Source organism: Paramisgurnus dabryanus, chromosome 18, assembly GCF_030506205.2.
Source record: "Paramisgurnus dabryanus chromosome 18, PD_genome_1.1, whole genome shotgun sequence".
Taxonomy (NCBI): Eukaryota; Metazoa; Chordata; class Actinopteri; order Cypriniformes; family Cobitidae; genus Paramisgurnus; species Paramisgurnus dabryanus.
The window spans coordinates 8,265,223-8,277,367 of record NC_133354.1 but is presented as its reverse complement, the minus strand read 5'-3'; the positions used below and the strand labels follow the sequence as shown (position 1 = coordinate 8,277,367).

General features: G+C 32.9%; 2 protein-coding genes across 15 annotated transcripts in view; one reads left to right on the top strand and one right to left on the bottom strand.

The window, feature by feature from the left end:
• The window catches only part of cast (calpastatin), a 49,262-nt gene extending 47,608 nt beyond the window's left edge, over positions 1-1,654 (top strand). For all 14 annotated transcript variants that reach the window (XM_065244038.1, XM_065244036.1, XM_065244027.1 and 11 more), the window contains one exon: positions 221-1,654. The gene's annotated coding sequence lies outside the window, so the exon portion shown is untranslated. The remainder of the gene's footprint in view (positions 1-220) is intronic.
• Positions 1,655-1,748: 94 nt separating this feature from the next.
• cd8a (CD8a molecule) lies at positions 1,749-5,504 on the bottom strand. Its single transcript, XM_065244042.2, has 6 exons — positions 5,356-5,504; positions 4,646-4,951; positions 4,337-4,435; positions 4,071-4,175; positions 3,313-3,352; positions 1,749-3,225 (listed from the first exon to the last, which is right to left on the bottom strand). The coding sequence occupies exons 1-6, from the start codon at positions 5,405-5,407 to the stop codon at positions 3,174-3,176; spliced, it is 654 nt and encodes a 217-aa protein (XP_065100114.1). The 5' UTR covers positions 5,408-5,504; the 3' UTR covers positions 1,749-3,173.
• Between the last annotated feature and the right edge of the window lie 6,641 nt (positions 5,505-12,145).

Here is a 12,145-nt window from a genome sequence, read left to right as displayed (position 1 = left end):
TGGCCACAATCCTACATACTGTTCCTTTAAATTTACTTAAATTGTATATTTTTTGTCTATAAACCAGACTTATTTTCTTAGGTCATTTTGCGCATCAAGAAAAAGCATCTTAATTTAAGAATTTGTAGATGTTTTTACTGAAAACAAGACAAAATACTAAGTAAATTACATATATGCAGGAGTAATAAGGATTATTAATTTATATTCATTTATTTTTCAGGTTTACAATGATTCGCATACTCATCATACCTACCAGGAAAGGTTATGAAAGGGAGCTGCTTGGACAAGAAATATATTTTTACGGTGGATGTGGAATAAAACAGAATATATATATAACTGCACAGAGACACTTACTCATGTATTTTAAGAGTTTCCTGAAGAAAAAGCCAAAATAAATAAATATAATGATCTTTAATTGCCTTGTGACTGATAAAAGATTTCTACACAGAAAGGATGGTACAGGTGGGTTTTGTCAAACAGTGTATGTATTGTTCATTCATTCACCACAGCAGTTTGCTTTTTATATAAAATACCCCATAATATAAATATCCACTATGCATTTTCTCCCACTTCTTTTTGTCACGGGGTATTGCTGCAGTTTTCCTGTTCATAGAGGTGAACGTTGTCTATTGCTCTTTGAAAATCTATAGAGACTTTGTACAGAGAAGTCATTGTAGGTTATGAATTCATTCACAGTTTACAGTGCAGGAGTGACAGTTTTGATATCTGTTGAATGCTGTTGTATATCTGTTTTATGACACTAATTCAAAAAAAAAAGCTTTGTGTGAGAGTTGTTTTTCTGTTGGTTGTTTCAGAACGGTTTTCTGAAATGCACTTATATGGTTCATTTTGACAAAAATAAAATTTGCACAAACACTAATTGACTAAATGATCACAAAACGCCTTGGTAAAAAGATTGACTACTTGTGCAATGTTTTGTTCATTTGATTTAAATAGATAATTAAAAATAATTCTGTCTAAAGCACAAAGGTTTAACAAATGTATTTTCGAAACCACTAGTAAGTTAACAGGTGTTGCATTAGATGTGGTGGGCTAAGTCTGAATCTTTCGCTTTCGTTTTAACTCGATGTGTTGGTTAAAGGGCCACCACAACATTACACTTTTGTTGAACAGCAGGAAGGACACGTTTATTGTTTGTCGCTTTAAACGTACAAAAAACTGACTGTAAAAACGGAAATACGACTCATAATTTAAGGTTACTTATTTCCTTCTTGCATAGATTAAGGTAATTCAGAGGTCTTCCAAAACAAATGTGTACTATGGTATTTTTAAGAAGGGATTTTTACGTCAAAAGAAATCATATTTTGGAATGTTTGTTTTGAAAGATTATGTGCAAATAAAAGCATAGTAATGTTTTGGGTCTCAAATCAGTTTTTTGGGGGGATGTGTTTGCAGAGAATAAAAAAATAATAGTTTATAAAATACATCTTCAAATGTAATTTCAGGCCATGCTAACTGGTTAGATCATCACTTCACTATTGGTTTACAGCTTGTGTTGTAGTGTATGAGCAAGCCTCATATTATACAGTATGATGTATGTATGTCCTATGAAAAGACAGCATTTATAGAAGAGGTGTTGTGCTTTTACTGCTGTTACAAACATGTATTGAAATAAAAATAACAGTTAAATGGTTATGAAGTTTTTCTTTTACTATTTGGTTTTATACTGGAATTAGTTTGCAGGTTGAAATGCTGGGTAGTCTGATGGACAGATGCATGTATATACATTAGAATTATTTATTTTATTTTATCTCAAAATGTTACAGAAAAATGTAGCAACATACATTAACATCACTGCAGTTTGTTCCGTAAAGCTGAACTAAAACTAAAAACAACTAACTGTACTTTTTGTTTCATTTAACATTACATACACTCCAAAAAAATGAATAAAAAATGCTGGATTATTTTCTATTTAGCATTGGTTCAAATACGGATGAGCCCAAACTGTTAAATTAACCCAGAACATTTTTATATTTAACCAAACAATAAATTAAAACAACTCAGCATATCTTAAATTCATCCTCTTTTGAAACAATGCTAGGTTGAAAATAACCCAGCATTTTTTAGAGTGTAAAATCTACAGTAAAAAAAAATGCTGGGTTATTTTCAACCCAGCGTTAGGTCAAAAAGCGAAGAACCCGGCACAATGGATTGTAATTTAACCAATGCTGGGATGTTTTAACCCATTGTTGGGTCAAATAAACATTTTCTTGGTGAATTTAACTCAACGGCTGGGCTCGACCCTAAAACTGGGTTGAAATAAAATAAATTTTTCAGTATGTATATAATATAATCTATATTTTATAATTTTATTTCCCTATTTGAGTATCTAAACACATAGGGGCTGTTTCCCGGACAGGTTTTAGGCTAATCCAGGACTAGGCCTTATTTATATTATAGTTTTTACAAACATAACTTACAAAAAACACTAAAGATGTGCATCTTGAGACAAAACAATGTCACCAAATTTTGTTAAAATTAGTCAGGACAAAGTGTTTTTAAATTAAAGCAGCTCACACATGCATTTTAGTTTAGGACTAGGATAAACCTTGTTTGATAATAGGCGGTTTCTGGACAGGGATTAAACCAGTAGACTAAAATAAATGTAAGAGCTGTCCAAACTGAAAACAACTTGCATTGACATATCTTTAAATACATCAGTGCCCTTTGTAATAAGTCTTAGTAATGATTTTAGTTAAGCATGTTTGTTAAAACTAGCTATATTTCCTAATTAAACTAAGGCCTGGTCCTGGCTTAAACTAATCTCTTTCCGGGAAACCACCCCATAATGATCATTGGTGATAGATCTGCTTATGGCCAGCAGATGGCACATTAGCTCTTTAAAACACTCATGTTAAAATAATACAACTGTTTTAATTAAATGAAAGCACTAATAAAAACCTATATAATAGACATATTAAAACAAAACATTTCACTAGACATTTCACGATAATGAAAAACGTGAGCTCTGATTGTTGTTCAAAATGTTTCTTAAGCAAATGGCACACGTGTAAAAGTAAGTACAAAGAAAGAACTTTAAAAAAATCATCTAATAGTCATAAAAGAGGAAACTGCATTTAACATTAGATACCGATTAGAAACAAAATAAAAATCTTGAACCAGTATTGGGCTTTTGTTCATCTTTCCCAGATCTAAAAGTGGCTGTTGGGTAGTTTAGCGTGTCCTGTGGGTCTGTTCTGAGGACTGAAAGATTAAGAAATGTTGAATTGAAAATGTAGAAATCTACCAAAATGCATCACAAATTTAATTTGGGCATAGCATAAGACTTACTGTCTTTTGTAATGGTGGGGACATCGTCTTGTTCTTATACCTTAAGAGAGAAAAAACATTATACACTTTAAAACTTTTTATCTTTAAAAAATGTATGTAAGTCGAAACAATGCAACCAAAATTTGTTATCAGTATTTATAAAAGCGAGCTTAAAATTAAAAAACAAATAGGCTACATATATTTATAATATCTGTTTAATATGCGCAAAGATCTCACTTGATCTTTCACTTTTATTTTACAGTTTCACACAGTGTTCTTTTCTGTAGGGCAGGGTTAAAGAACGAAAGACTTCTTTATTTATTTATCTTTTATTTTTTTCTAAATATTAATTTTATAAATTAGGATACATAATGTCATCTTTGGTTGTAAATTCTGGATACATTCCTAAAAATTAAGTTGCTTGAAAAGTTAAGTCGCATTGTTCCAAAAAGAACCTTTAACCTTAAATAAAGCTTATTTATAGTGAAGAAAAAGGTTATACACAGTTGAGGTTATATACACTACAAAAAAAGGTAATTAATAAATGGTTCCTTTGAGAACCGTTGACTAAAAGATAAAAAATGTTTTTTTTCCCTCTATCATCACTGCAAGAATTTTTATTTCAACCCCCCAAAACAATTCTAGCCAGATAAAGCTGCTTTTAACTGTGCCCAGCTATCAATAGTCAACGTGCAGCCGTACGGTGCGTAACTGTAAACCTACAGTATAAAAATATTATTATATTAGTATATTATCTGTTGCTATCGGATTAAACTTACGGTTGCAGTACAAAATTGTGATGACCAGGATAAGAAGGAGAAATCCACAGCCAGATGCCAAAGATGATAATATCCAAGTCTCACAGTTCAGGAAAGTCTTCGGATCTGCAAATGATAATTTTAGTTTTAATCTTTACAAAGCATTATGGTAATATTTACTCATAACTAACATCCATCCCTGAACTACCATCTACCATTAGCATTAGTATATATACTGTACTGTACACTCGGTTTTTGTGTGTCTGTGTGTGTACAGTACCACAAACCTTTTTTGTTGCATGCACACTGTGTTTTTGTCGTTGCCACAATATCAGACATTGCCTTGGTTGGTGCTGGAGCTTTTTTTGGAGGTTGTGTTGTTGGATCTGAAACAAACATTTTAGCAAAAGAAAAATTATGACTTTTTGGAGAATTAAGCCATATTGTTTCTATAAATTCTGAAAAATTATCACATAATATGACATAAAGACTAAAAGTTAGCTGGCAAACACAGAAGTGATCACTGTTTCTGCACAGCTTAAGAACACAACATAATGTATGATTACTAAAAAAAAAACAATTATTCAGATACCCACCTGGTTTTCCATTGATAGTAGTGTGTGTTCCAAAACGAAGCATGTTGTTGTTCATAGCTGCACAGGTGTACACACCACTATCTTTCTTTTTATCGAAATTCTTAATGGTCAAACGCATCTGGCTACCTGAATACGTTACTTTGTAGTTTTCAGGAACATTAGTAGATTTTACATCTGCGTTTTTACTAGTAAATAAGAACTTTGGGCCGTCATTTTGAATCCGAAACCAGAATATTAAAGTGCCAGTGATGTCTGGGACACAGTCGACTGATACATCATCTCCGTCTTTAATATCTGTCGAGCCCCCTGAAAATCACAATGGTTTTAGAAAAATAAGACAATTTAAATCCTTATGCAAACCAATACTGCAACCGATGTAAATAAGCAAGCAAATAATGATTTAACCATGTGATTATATAAAAGATAGCTTTCTATTCATTCCACTGGAAATAGTTTTACTATTTAGTTTGCTTAAATTTTAGGCATGCATATTAGTTTTGTATGGGGTTGACTTTGACAATACAAGTTTTAATACTTTTAATTAAATGATTGTCAATGGGCTGTATAGAAATAATAAAAAATATACATTGTAAAGCTGTAATGTGAGTAATGTTTTTCATTCTCCTTTAATATGAATGTAAATGATCAGACAAGCCTTTACACATTACAAACTTAACAGTTTTTATATAACAAGAACATGTTTGACTTACCACCCTGGAACAGGACTAAAATCAGATAAAATCCAATGTATATTTGAAACATTTTCTCAATTCTTCGTAAAATCTTTAAGCTCTTCTGAAAGCGACAGGAACAAAACTGAAACAATGCAGAAAACCCTTCTGTCTGCCCCTCCCAAACCCTCACTTTCAAACTCTTGTTCACTATTTTTAAAAGAAATAAAGGTTTATACAATGTACGGTTTGATGATTAATGACTGCCAATAATTATTTTAGGAGAAAACTAATATATAGGCTATGTGTTTACACATTTTTCCTTTTGTATACACATAAACATAAACAAAAAAATAAATGTCTAAAAACATAAAAAATAAAGTTTTATTTTAGGCTATTATTTTATAGGACAAAACAAATATTTATGTGTGTGTACACATTTTTTTATTTTGTGTAAATACTTTGCAAAAAATGTGCAAAATATAATAATGATGAAATGATTTAATGGTGGACAGGTGGAGTCGAAATGTTGACATAAAAAACTATTTTTGAACACCCTAAGCTTACAAGTATGGGTAAATAAATCTGGTCACCAGAAAGGTACATTTTTCGGTCCAGTTAATATATCAAAGTTTTTTTAAAGTCAGTTTCTTATAGGCTAGAGCAATGACATCTGCACTGTTATTGGCCCAGACAGTGAGGCTTAAATGAAGGACTATAGCCTAGGGTTAGCCTATTTTATGTCCGCAAAAAACTGTAAAATGATAATTAAATGCTACCAACAGTAATTCATGTACAAAAGTTTAAAAAAGACAATATTAAATATTAACAGGTGGTTGTTGTTTTGTAAGAAGACTTGATTTATATTGTATTGGTGCAGCAATGCATTGCCTCCGCGTGCACCTGAACGGGGGGCTGCTTGCAAGAGCAGCGCAGCACGAGCCCACCAATGCGCGCGCCGCTCTTTGATCACGCGCCAAACCGCACATGACGCGCGCAGCTCGGAAGTCAGTCAAGCTGTAAATGTGGGCACAAATACTTTTCATTTTGAACAATATTAAAGTGTTAACATTTTAGAAGATAGCAAATTTCTAGTGATATTTTGCGTGTTTCCTCCTGACTGGAAATAAGAAACATTCCGGATTTTATGTTTAGGAGGTGGTGGTGTGTATTACCTGACTTCATGATGGGATCATTTCATAACGTTTCCCAAGAAGAATGGAAAGATGTTGGTCGCTTTCAGACCACTTCGTGCTGTAAATAAAGCTGAAGGTGAGATGAATGCTGCCCACACACTCACAGCTTCAGCAACATCGCCCCCTTTCTACCTGTGTTGCAATAGGGTCTGACGTCATTGGATCTTGTTGTTTACGTCGTCTGTAGGAAATTAACGTAACATTACCATAGGTCATACTGTTGAAAAAGGAGCTTGCCACATTACTACAACAATAACAAATTCTCTAACCAGAAATGTAGGCATATAAATCATCATCAATGTAATAAAAAGAATTATTATTTAATATAGGAGATAATTAAAAGAGGAGGAATTAATACATTATTTCATGGATACGTAAATACTATCAAATTTCATAACTTTAACACTGATTTATTTATGTATTTGGCTGAAACTTTAACCCAAAGCAATCTACAGCGCTTTCTTTTTTTTTTTAAAGGAAAACACCACCATTTTTTATATTTTACTATGTTCTTACCTCAGCTTAGATGAAGTAATACATACATATCTTTTTCAATGCGTGCACTTTTATTCTTTGTACAACACTTCGTGAATGTGTTAGCATTTAGCCTAGCCCCATTCATTCCTATGGCTCCAAACACACGTTTTATTTTGTCTTTAAATAGGGAAACATGGAAGTGTTTGGTGGCTTCTAAATTAACCCCTGTTTGGAGCCATAGGAATGAATGGGGCTAGGCTAAATGTTAATACATTCACAAGGCGCTGTACAAAGATTAAAAGTGCATGCATTAAAAAAAAGATAGGTATGTATTAATTTTCCTTTAATGCTAGGTTGTTTCATCCCAATGTTGACATTTTACCCAGCCATGAGTTTAAAACAACCCAACATTTATTAGGTGCTGCCTAAAAATCACTTTGCAAAAAAACAAAAAGCATCCAAAACGGGGGGATTCTGTTTTTCATATCTCGCAGGTGGGTGTCCAGGAAGACCTCCAGTCAAACAGAGAGACTGTTTATAAAAGCCGGTCCACCCTCAGTTTCCATGGCCCCCGGTGTAGTTTTGAGTCACATTCTCAGTTTGGGTAATTTCTCATCATCTACTGATTTCTTACTTGGGGATCCCTGTCTGACTCACCAAAAGACTTGCGGGTCTAAGACCCAAAACAAGTTCTATAGCCAAAGGTGAGGGGGATGGGGGTTACCTTTGGGGATTCCTTGGAGGAAGATGGCCGACTCATCCTTATACACCACAACAGAGGAATATTACATGAGGTGAGTAAGGCAGTGGCCCACTCCATATACGTCTGTGTAGAGAGTGAACAGTAAAATCTGACTTTCAGTCACTGCAGTAATGGCAACATTAGGATTCTCTTTTGCAGTTCAGGTGCATCGCAATTTATTTAAAGACAACATCATCCATGATACTGGAGCTCATTGTTTAGTTGCTAAATGAAAAGAGAGCACAGCTCGATGTAAGTATGTTTGTTTTTATATAACGATTTTAATGTTCATGTAGAAATATGCTATAGGCTTTATGTTAGGGGTCCCAGAGACCCCAGTGCTGTACAGTTATGTGGGACCACAAAACCATAAGTCATAAGTCACACGGGTATATTTGTAGCAATAGCCAAAAATACATTGAATGGGTCAAAAAAAAAGATGATTAAAATTATTAGGATATTAGGTAAAGATCATGTTCCATGAAGATATTTGTACATTTTCTACCAAAAATACAGAACTGTGCAAAAGTCTTAGGACACCATGCCAGAATTAGATGTGTTATAGTGATCATATAAAATTATTTCTCAGTCTCTTTAATAGAATACAGAAAATACAGGATATGTGTATTAAAAACTGTATAAAAATGTAAACAGATATGTCAAGTTTTTAGGGTAAACTCCCCTTCCACTTGAGCAATAGCAGGAAACTGCAGGATCTCTTAATAAAATTAAATCCTAATTTATAATTTTAAAGAAATTAGTCTTTTTACTTCATTCTGCTCAAAAACGCTCAAGATGTGTTTAGTGCCAAGAGAGGACACACTAAACACAGACGATGCCTAAAGAAGACATTTAGTCCTGAAAATGTATTTTTTGTACAAATGTTTTTGTATTTTCTGTTTGTATTTTAATAAAATAAGATAAAAAAATAAATATGGATGGACATTAAAACGTTTAAAGCAACAAGTTTGGTGGTGGTGGTCTAAGACTTTTGCACAGTACACATAAAAATGTATTTATAATAAGAATATGTGTTGCTAAGGACTTCATTTGGCCAACTTTAAATTTTCTCAATATTTAGATTTTTGGCACCCTCAGATTATAGTTTTTTTAAATAATTGTATATCAACCAAAAGTTGTCCTGTCCTATCAAACCATACATTAATGGAAAGCTTATTTATTCTGCTTTTATGATGTAAAAATCTAAATTTCAAAAGATTGACCCTTATGACTTGTTTTGTGGTTCACATATGTAAAAACAAGTCAAAAAGTTAAATGTGATTATACAGTAATGCTGCTTCTGTCTGGGGTCAGTTTGACTCCAGCAAAAACACAATGTGTAAACGTACATTAAAACAAATCCTATAAGAATTTATTTTTGCAATGTACACTCACCAGATAAACTTTCAATGTGAAATTTCTTTCATATGTTTGTAAACATTAACATTAGGGGTGTCATGTTATTAACAGTTAATAACTTGGATATAAATTGTTTTTTTTTTTAAAGTTATGTCAACTTATCACAGGCCAAAACCTAAAATAGGTTGAATTGATTCGCAAAAGCAAGTTGTTTTAACTTCACGTTGCATTTTTTTACAGTTAGAAAACTTGTTAAGATGGGACCAAATAACCATTTTTTGGTTCCTCAAAGAACCTTTTAAGCAAGGGGTCTTACAAGAACCATTTCTTTCTAACCTTGTAGAAAAGTTTTCCACTAACGTTTGTTCTTTATTGAACCATACATTCTGAACTGTTTAGGAAACATTATTTTTAAAGTATACAGTACACTCTAAAAAACAAACGGTGCTATATAGCACCAAAACAGTTGCTTTGGATCGTAACGATAGAAGAACCATTTTTAGTGCCATATAGCACCGGTGAAGAACCAGTGAAGCACCAGTGAAGCACCAGTGAAGCACCTGTGTAGAACCATATAGTGCTATGTAGAACCATATGTGGTGCTATATGGCCCCTATATGGTTCTACACTGGTGCTTCACTGGTGCTTCACTGGTGCTTCACTGGTTCTTCACCGGTGCTATATGGCACTAAAATGGTTCTTCTATCGTTACGATCCAAAGCAATTGTTTTGGTGCTATATAGCACCGTTTGTTTTTTTAGAGTGTATATTTTTCTACAGATAGCTGCCTGCTACAATACAGATGAATTATATATTGGCCTTTTCTGTATGTCTATCAATGGCAACATTTTATGTTTCTTTAACATTAAAGTAACAAACTTCTGTGTATATTGTTTTGTGATTTTATTGTACCATACTACTGCACAGGCTAATGCATTTTTTCTGTTTAATTACATCACATTAGTTTCTTTACTGTAATTCAACTGTTTAATAATGAGATAACGTTGTAGGGACTTTCCTCACTGCAGTTTGTTTAACTTTGCTTAATAAAATATTTGTGTTTTTTACGATACAGATCAGTCTGTTTGTCCTAAGAGATAATAATATTGTAATTCTACATCAGTAAATATATATATGTAATTTTACATGGAAAAACATATAGACCTACTTTTATAGCATGTGTGCAATTTTATAAAACAGGTTAACACTTTGGGTTAGATATACTGCATGGTTTTAATATTAACATGTGTGGTATACATTTGTTTGTAAATAAACAGCTTTTAACTTTTCATTTTTGCTGTTGTCATTGTGGTGTTCATTAAATAAAGATGTGTGTAATTGTACAGTATGTTTGCTGTAATGTTGAACCTGATCAGAGTGGGTTTCTTGTTCCTCTCAATGGATTCAACCCACCCGAAGCAAAGCTGAAAAACAACTTTACAAAAGTACACAGAAACAAAGATTATATGAATGTATATTAAGAATATATTTATAAATATAAATATGAAGCATTCAAATAAATATAATTGAAAGATATAGTGAGACATGAAATACAAATGTCTATTTTATGTCATGGGACATGTGAAGATGTTTTCTGGTAAATGCAAAGATCATAAAGAAAACAAAGAAGAGGCTACAAAGCAAACTAACTTCCTCAACTTTCCTGTTTTTTTATAATATTACTGTATTCTTATTCACATTTTAAGATTAATACATTTTACTGCCATTTCACTGAAGGTCATTGGCCATATAGAGCATGTGAACGGTTAATTTTTTTTGTCTCTCTCTCTCTCTCTGTGTGTGAAAAATTACATAAAATGTAAATATTATGGATGGGATGATTAAGCCATTGTATTACTTTGTTATTTATAAATTATATATTTTACAAACAATAAAACAAGTTCCAATGAGGCATCATTTTGTTTTTATGAAATAATGCATAATCTAACCCACTCTGCCTACACCTTGATGTGGTTTAACACTTTTTATTTCATTTCAAATCTATCTTTGAATATAAAATCAATTAGAAAAAAAATAAAAAATTTGATTGAATCAGGCCGTCTTTCCCCCACAAAATACCATCTATCTCCACCTAGAAATGTGTTAGATCTAAATCCTTCCTGCAAACCCAACATGACAAACATTAATGAGATAATGAATAAAAGTAGATGGAAATCGTCTTCTTTTGAGAGACTGTAGAGGTGTAACAGTGTAATGGAGGTTCAGGTTAAGTGTCTGTGTGCATGTGACGCTCTCTATGTGGCAAGATCTGCGGTCTCTCTGCGGTCGTTTTGTTTCAGTGTAACGCTGAAGAGCTCAAAGCTGAACGAGCGATGCGATGGAGATAACGTTCTCTCTGCTCTCTCTCTTTTAACACAGGAAGGGGTTTGTTCATTTACCTCAATGTATCAGGAAGAACAGCTGCATATCAAATTCAATGCCAACACAGTTTCTCCCAAACAGGTTTAACAAAAATGATATAAATTGCATTCTTGTTTAAGACTTAATCTCACCTAGGTTTACAAATGTCCTAAAAAGGCCTGTATTGTAAACTTCTTTTGTTTTTTATATACATGTGGGACAAATTTGAACAACACTGGAACATGAAAACTAAACAAGACTGTTTTGGGATAAACAGGACATCTCATTTTACTTTAACAGCGGTGTCTCAAAAGCATTGCATGTTTTCACTTTTGATAAGATCTACATGCAGTGACCTCAAAAGGTATTTTGGCACTTAAGTCACCATGCTTCTGCACATAAATATTAGAAGTGTGAAGTTCCCCTTCATGCAGGTGTAAGCAAAATAACCACAGGTGTAATTCATCACATAAACAATGAATTCTGCTAGTGTTTTTTTTTTTTGGGTCCCTGTACAGGTGTGACCTTTTGGGTCACAACCATACACTGGCAGAAAAATGGTCCTTTGCTGTCACTGGAGCAGTACCCTTTCAAAAGGTACACCTTTGCACCTTAAAATATATTAGTAATTCAAAGATACATAATAATATCTAAAAGGTACATATTGGTACCAAAATAGTACACATTTGTATCG

What these genes read in the sequence shown, in the direction of transcription:
- cd8a (XM_065244042.2), bottom strand. Translation starts at nt 5,407, where the DNA reads ATGTTTCAAATATACATTGGATTTTATCTGATTTTAGTCCTGTTCCAG. An exon ending in TACTATCAATGGAAAACCAG is followed by an intron (nt 4,436 to 4,645) that starts GTGGGTATCTGA and finishes TGTTTGTTTCAG; the next exon opens with ATCCAACAACACAACCTCCA. An exon ending in GTGTGCATGCAACAAAAAAG is followed by an intron (nt 4,176 to 4,336) that starts GTTTGTGGTACT and finishes TATCATTTGCAG; the next exon opens with ATCCGAAGACTTTCCTGAAC.